The sequence below is a fragment of the Fukomys damarensis genome, unplaced genomic scaffold, assembly GCF_012274545.1.
Source record: "Fukomys damarensis isolate Sample0158 unplaced genomic scaffold, DMR_v1.0_HiC HiC_scaffold_13, whole genome shotgun sequence".
In the NCBI taxonomy this organism is placed as follows: Eukaryota; Metazoa; Chordata; class Mammalia; order Rodentia; family Bathyergidae; genus Fukomys; species Fukomys damarensis.
The window spans coordinates 38,002,818-38,010,359 of NW_022900925.1; the positions used below are offsets into that span (position 1 = coordinate 38,002,818).

At 63.5% G+C, this 7,542-nt stretch overlaps 1 protein-coding gene across 3 annotated transcripts in view; it reads left to right on the forward strand.

Moving 5' to 3' along the window:
* The window catches only part of LOC104870101 (signal transducer and activator of transcription 5A), a 6,735-nt gene extending 855 nt beyond the window's left edge, over positions 1-5,880 (forward strand). Inside the window, exons 2-4 of one of the 3 annotated variants that reach the window (XM_033763053.1) lie at positions 633-722; positions 4,297-4,574; positions 5,101-5,880. In XM_033763053.1, coding sequence (XP_033618944.1) covers positions 640-722; positions 4,297-4,574; positions 5,101-5,141 — 402 coding nt within the window. In that variant the 5' untranslated portion in view covers positions 633-639 and the 3' untranslated portion in view covers positions 5,142-5,880. Of the gene's footprint in view, positions 1-8; positions 723-2,464; positions 4,226-4,296; positions 4,575-5,100 lie in introns of those variants that run through there. The other 2 variants (XM_010635503.1, XR_782449.2) reach the window with 2 other exon arrangements.
* Positions 5,881-7,542: the final 1,662 nt, after the last annotated feature.

Sequence of the window (7,542 nt, forward strand, 5' to 3'; positions counted from 1 at the left end):
CTCCCTGCGCCAGGCGCAAGCCCTGTTCGGCTTGCGCTTCCCCATCGAGGGGCCCCAGTACCTGGCCAGGTAGGGGTCCCAGGGCCCGGCCTCCTCGGTGCTCTGCGTGGAAGGGGCGGTGTCCCCGGAAAGGGGAACAGGACGGGGACAGAGGAGGTTTTGCACCGGCCTGGTGGGCCCGCAGGCCCGTCCCCCCCCATGCCACCCAAGGAGGCTGTGCGTGGCAGGCTCTGCCCTCTGCCCTCCTGGGGTGCCATGATGCCACGCAGCTGCAGGTGCAGCCCAGGCCCGCAGTCCTGCCGCCAGCCCTTCTCTCACAACTTCCGTCCAACTTCCCGGCCCTCTCCAAGTCAGAGGCGGCATGTGCGGGGTGTGGGTTCCCAAGACCTTGGGGGTTGGCAGAGGGACGGGGTAGACTGAGTCAGGAGTCCCCTGCTGGGAGGCTCACTGGCGGATTCTGCAGATGAGGGAGAGCCGGCTGTGGCATCCGTGTCATCCTGCCACTCGGGAGGCTGAGGCAGGAGGAGCACCAAGTGTGAGTCAGGAAAGGGACCAGCAGACAGCCACTGCCTGGGGCTCCCATGGAGGACCGGGAATGCCAGAGGGCATGGGCTGAGGCTCTGGTCTTGCAGAACACCTATGACGGCTGCCCCCTGGAGCTGGTCCGCTGCATCCGGCACATCCTGTACAGCGAGCAGAGGCTGGTCCGGGAGGCCACCAGTGTGAGTGTCCGCGCCGGGGATCAAACTTGCGATCCTCCTGCCTCGGCCTCCCAGGCAGCAGGGATGATAAGCACTACCACCGTATCCAGGCCTTTCTTTTTTCTTTTTTGTGGCTGTCTTCATTGGCGCTAGGGACCAACCCTGGGGGCTCCATCACTTTCCTCTGTTGTAAATGGGCCTCACTGAGATGCTGTGCAGCAAAGGACAGGAACACAGACCACTGGGACAGAAGAGAGAACCCTAAACACACACACACACACACACACACACACGTGTGCGCACACACAAGTCTGTGGGCGACAGAGATGGCCTTGCTCATCATGAGGGACAACATCTGACATTCGATAAATGTCTGGGTCCAAAATAGGAATGTGGCTGGGTGTGGTGACATAAACCATGATTCCGGTACTGGGGAGGCTGAAGCAGGAGGATCACCATGAGTTTGAGCCAACCTGAACGACACAGGAGACCCTGTCTCAAAACAAAAGCAGCATCACCTGGTGGCATCTGCTTGAGCAGAACTGGCCCAGGTCATGGGGAAGAGGAGGACAGGCTGGCGAGGGAAAAGGCCGGAGTGTCTGCAGCCACAAAGGCTCCTGGTGGTGTAGTATGACGAGGTCTGAGCGGGCAGGAAGCAGGGGTGGCGAGCAGCTCAGCCAGACATTCGAGGAGCTGCGGCTGGGGACGCAGGACACAGAGAGTGAGCTGAAGAAGCTGCAGCAGGCCCAGGAGTACTTCATCATCCAGTACCAGGAGAGCCTGCGGCTCCAGGGTGAGGGCGAGGAGAACCCAGCTTCCTCCCAGGGACCTGGGCGCGGTGCGGAGCCCTGTGCCTCGGGATGTGGCACAGCAAGTGACAGACGCACTCCACGGGGACGGTGGGTGGGTGGGAAACACGCCAGGCGTTCAGGAACCGTGTGGCTCGGAGGCGGGAAATATGTATGGGGCAGGTCCTGCCAGTTCGTGCAGCGGGGCCCCCAGGGCAGCCTGGACCTGCTCCAGTCCTGGTGAGGCCCGGGACGGACGCGCCATGGGGAGCCGTGGCGGGGGGCCCGGGGGTGCCACTCCGCGTGGTAGGTGGGCGAGGACTGTGGTCCCCTCTGTCCCTGAGGCTGAATTCAGCTCAGGTTTGGTGGGGTGTGACCCGTGGCCACCGGGTCCATGACAGGGGCGGGACACAGGGCCCAGTGAGACGGCCACTCAGTCCATGGTGACCGCAGTGGACAGGGACAGCTGGGACATCGGAGCTGAAGGCCTCCGTGCCTCACCTAGACCGTGGGCCGCCCAGGGGACCACATCACCACTGCCGTTTTTCCACCAGTACCAGGGACTGGACTCAGGACCTTGGGCTTACGAGGCAGGCGCGGTACCGCTGAGCTGTGTCCCCACCCTGGTGCTCCTCCCTCCAGGGAGGGCAGGCGCACAGCAAGGTGGCACTGCCCTCTGCCCTCACTGCACCGAGAAGAGGGGACAGAGCTGCGACTCACAGGGCCTAGCCCTCTCCCCCCCATGTCACCGGACGGACCGCGTGGCCAGCCGGCCCCATACCCGTCGTGTGACCAGGGGTGGTGGGATGCAGAGACAATAAAGCTCTCAGGTATCGGGGAGCTAAGAGCAGCACATTTTTTAAATAAGAGTTGAGTGTGGTGGTGTACACCTGTGATCTCAGCACTCAGGAGGCTGAGGCAGGAGGATCACCTGAGTTGAAGGGCAGCCTGCCTGGACTACATAGTGAGTTCAAGGCAACCTGTTCTACAAAGCAAGACCCTGCCTCAACACCCATGACAACAACAAAACAACAAATAAAGTAGAATAAGGTGGAGACAGCCAGTTGTAGAATACACACTCTCGGAGGCTGAGGCAGGAGGGTGGCAAAGTGGAGCCTGGCCTGGACAACTCAGAAACTTAGCAAGAGCCTATATTAAGATTAAAAATAAAGTGCTGGGGATGTAGCTCACTGTGGAGGCCCTGGGTTCAATCCCCAGTGATTTAGAAAAATAAAGGAGCAGTCAAAGGTGATCAAACATAGATATAGTCAGAGACCCAGCAGAGCTGGCTGTGTGGGGGGCAGAGGCCGGTCATGGGGCCTGCTCATCCTGAGTGTGGGTGGACTTGGGGCCAGGCACACCAAAGGCCAGGACTGATCTCTATTTCCTTCCTTCCTTCCTTCCCTTTTTTCCTTTGAGATGCTAGGGACAGAACCCAGGGCTTCCTGTGTGGCGGGCAGATGTTCTGAGCTGCCCCTGCTCCAGTCCTTGTTTTTAGGTCTGGCTTAGTGGCCCAGGCTGGCCTTGAACTTGCAACCTTCCTGCCTCAGCCTCCTGAGTAGCCATGATTGCAGGCACACACACACCCACCCCCTACGTCCAGCTATGCTTATTTATTTCAAAGGCCTGGAAGCTTGGGGAGGCCATGGAGGTCGGAGATGTGGGCTGTCTCCTTGGGGACCTGGCCTCCAGCACCTTTGGAGGGGGACAGTCACTGGGGACCCCAGGCAGAACCCCCAGGGTGGGGCCATCTCAGGGACAGCCCCGCAGGCTGGCCAGAGCCCCCGAGCCGGGCTCCCTGTGGTTGCAAGGAGAGCAGGGGCAAGATCTGAACAACGGCTGTGTGCTGGAGGTCAAGAGGGCTGAGCGGCAGCGGCAGGGTTGGTGCCGAGGAGTTCGCTTTGTCTTCGACGGGAAGGAGCTGGCCTTCCGGGTGAGGGTGAGGCTGGGCCCGCGGCGGCCCCTGGGGACAGGGCTGGGGCTCGTGGGTGCCTCAGCTCCCCTCTGGCCCCACAGACCGTCCCGCCCGTGGTGGTGACCTCCCACGGCAGCCAGGACCACAAGCCATGAGTAACTGTCCTCGACCCCAGGGCTGGGTCTGCACCCTGCCAGCCCACTCTTGCCCCCTGCCTTAGTCCCCTCTGCTTCCGCCTCCTTTCTGGGGGCTCTGGGTCCTCCCCGTCTCCTGACCGCACGTGTGCATGGACACGTCCAGTGCCCTCAGCCGCCCACTGTCGCCCCGCAGGGCCTGTCCGTGTCCTGGTCACAGTTCAGCAGGGTGTGGGCCCCTGAGACCTGTTCCTCTCCCAGGCCCAGGCTGGGGTCACAGCCTCCGCCTCCCATGGTGGGACAGATGGGACCAGACCCCAAGACACACAGCAGGGGCACGCCAGGCCAGGACGACTGAAGGGACCTGGGCCTGAACCAGTTTGTAATTAGCAGCCCCTCTGCCTCTGTTTCCCCACCTTTCGGGTGAAGACATGAGGCAGAAATGACTTTAGAGGTCCAGCCAGCCTGGATCACTCTTTAGAGCTCCCCTCCCAGGCTGGGTGAGGTGGTGCACACCTGTAATCCCAGCAATTTGGGAGGCTGAGGCAGGAGGATCACACATTTACAGCTCGCCTGGGCAACTTAGTGAGATTTTCTTTCCAAGTAAACAACAAAAGCCCCAGGGTGGCGCTCACTCCTGGCTCCTCGGAGCCTGCTGAGGACTCTCAAGCCACACTGGAACGACAGGTAAGGGCCAGGCTGCGGCTGGGCACAGGGCCTGGGAACACGGCCCTCCGTGACGCACGCCCCTCCCGCAGCACCATCCTGGGCTTGGTGAGTAGGCAGCGGGCGCACAGCCCGCCCAACGGCACCTTCCTGCTGCGCTTCAGCGACTCGGAGATGGGCATCCTCACCATCGCCTGGAAGTCGACTCCTGAGTGGTGGGTTTGTGTCTCTCCAACCCCCGCCCACCCTGCAGTCGACCGCACCCCCTGGAAGGGACCTCAAGCCCTGCACCGCGACATGGGCTGCCTCTGTGTGCTCCCCGACTGGCCCAAGGACAAGGCCTTCTCCAGGTGCTACATGCCGGTGCTTGGTGGGTCCCTACACTGCCCCTGGGGTGCACCATGGGGTCCCCAGAATGACAGGGACTTTGGGGCTCATGGCTAAGGAGAGCTGGAGGCATTCTGACGTCTGTCTGCTGCGTGCAAGGCAGGAGTCATCCACTTCCGCACCAAAACAGACGTGGTAAGAGCTGGGCATGGTGGCACAGGCCTGTCATCCCATCACTCAGGAGGCTGAGGCAGGAGGATGGCAAGTTCTATGTCAGCCTGAGCCACAGAGTGAGACCCTGCTTAAAGAGGGAGAGAGGAAGGAAGTGGACAGGCTTCTCCCCTCCGGCCTGACCCATCCGTGGGGTCTGCTGCCGCCCATGGGCTGTTCCCTCAGGGGGTGGCGCAGGGAGAAGCTACAGCTGGGGTCTCTGTGCCAGTGGCCCCGGCTGTCAGCACCCTTGGGAAATCCCTCAAGGAGCCCCCGGCGACACGGGCAGGGCCGATGCTGAGGTGCCCTGCCCACCTGGGACACCTGGAGACAAGCTGCTCACCCCGCTCTCCCCACAGCTAACGCCGTGGACGGCTACGTGAAGCCACAGATCAAGTAGGCGGTCCCCAAACGAGTGTCCAGCCCCCACCCTGTCCCCGCCGTCCCCGACCCAGCCCCAACCCCATTCTGGACCAGGATGGACACTTCAAGCTGGACAAGACCGTGGACGTGGCCCAGCACGTGGAGGCGCTCCTGTGCCGGCCGCGGCTGCCTGGACATGTGCCTCTCCCCCCCGCAGGGCTCTTCTCCCCGGCCACGGCGCCCTGTCCTGAGCCAGCCCGGCTCCTCCCCGGACAGGGCACACAGGAGCGGTCGTGGCACTGCTGTGCACACTGGTGCCTTCGCAGGCCGTGTGGACACTCCGTGGGCCTGGGCACATGGCTACAGCAGCGGTGGCCCTAGGAACCATGGGTGCTGCTGGGGCAGAGACAATCTGTCCTTAAGGGCCCAGGCCACGGCCCGGCAGACTGAGCTCCAGGCCCTGGGCACAGCGGCCCTGCAGGGGCTGTTTCCACGCCCATCCCTGTCCCGCTGATGGCGCCTCTGCACCGCCCCCTCGCCTCTCGTGCTGCCTGGCTTCCCCGTGCGACCTGGCTTTTGAGAAAGGGAGGCGCACAGGGTGGGACCTCTGTGACCGCTGTGACCTGAGCAGCTGTGGCCGGGAGGCCACGATGCCCCCCAGGTGAGTGACAGCTGTCAGAGCTGAGGGTGACAGATCGGAGCCTGGCTTCTGACTTCTCCGTAGGGAGTGGAGCCGGAGGATTCCTCAGTACATTGCACACGGACCACACCTGTGTGTGAACAGCGTTAATAAAATATATTTTGCATAAGCAGGCTGTCTGCTCCCGGCTGCCGGCGGCTTTCCGGAGGGGACCCCAGTGCAGGAGTGGTTCCTTCCCGTGTGGCTGGTGCTGTTTCAGCCTAGGACAGTTCTGTCCCTTGTGTCGCTGCTTCCTGGGGACCCAGGAGCCAGGTACGGGGGCTCGCAGGCCCAAGAAAGGGGGGGAAATGACCCGTGGGCCGCAGGGTTGTGGTCCAGGCCCCTCCTGCCTGCTGCATTGCAATCCCACGGAGCTGGGGCTGAGGCCCGCCTCGGGTGGCCTGGCCCTGGGGCACTGGCCAGCAGGGGGCGCCATGCAGCTGCCTGGGTGGGGGCGGCGGATCCCAGCTGAACCCGGGACCGACACTCCGAGCCCCCTGGGTAGGATGGGTTGGCAGGGCCCGGGCTGTCAGGTAGGAGAAGCAGAGGCGGCGTCATCTCCAATCACATCCTCCTAGGGGAAGCTGCTGCCTGTCTCCCTGGCACTGGGCGGAGGGGCGGTGGGAGACCCGAGCTGGCGGCTGCAGGAGCACTGAGCAGAGGGTGATAAAGGGCAGGAGGAGAGGGGCTCGCGGGGTCCCCACCCGGCCAGCAGCTTATCAGACCACACAGAACACAGCGCTCTGGGAGGGCAGGAAGGGGAGGGGACCCCACCCTATGGCCCCTCACCTGGAGGCTGGCAGCCTGGATAAACAGGGTGCGGCCTCACTGCACCGCCGGGGCGAGACCCCCACCCAGCCCTCCCGGCTGCTGTCCCCGCTCGGGCCGGCCAGGCTCTCAGATGGTTCCATATCACTTTTATTTCTCGAAATTAAAGTAGATACAGCAATATACAAAAACCCCCACAATAATATAAGTTTTTACATTTGAAAGTGTACACTGGAGCTCGCACACTGGAGGGGAGAAGCGGTCGGGCCGGGCGGGCTGGGGGTGGCAGGGGCCAGGCAGGACCTGCAGACCCCGCGCCTCCCAGAACCTCTGCGGCCGTGGCTCAGAGCAGATCTGCGTGAGGCCCAGGCCAGGCGGCCCGATGCCTCCCCATCCCCAGTTCAGTTTCCGTGCCCCAGAGCAGCTCTACAAAGCCACAGAGAGGCCGCCTCCTGGCCAGGTCCCCTGGCTCCCCTCACCCACGGCTCAGCATCCCAGCACACGGTGACGCTGCCCAGGCCCTCAGGCGGCCTCCGTCCACCTGGCGAGAGAGGAAGGGGACTTTGGAGCCACCGGAGGGATGGTGGGGCTCCGAAAGTGCGACCTGGGAAGCCAGGCGGGCAGGGAAACAGGAGACTAAGGCCGCAGACAGCTCCGGGCAGAGCCCAAGGTGGCCCCCTCAGTGTCCCCTGCGCCACCGGCCCAGGACAGCCGGAGCTCCCCGGCTCTTCTCAGACACAGGCAAGTGCTGCAGCCGCTCACGAGGGACCCCTGGGCCTGGGAGCCACAGCTCCCATGGAGACAGCACGACTGGCCAGGCGGGGTCCAGGGCAGGTGCGGCTGGGCATTGGCTCATGGGCGCACGGAGGAGCCGTGGAGGGCACGAGGAAGAGCGACTCCCGCCTCCCGCGCCAGCCACCGCCGGCCCCGCAGGCTCCAGACACACTGCCCGCGTCTCTGCTTCAGAAAGTGCCAGATGCTCGGAGATAGC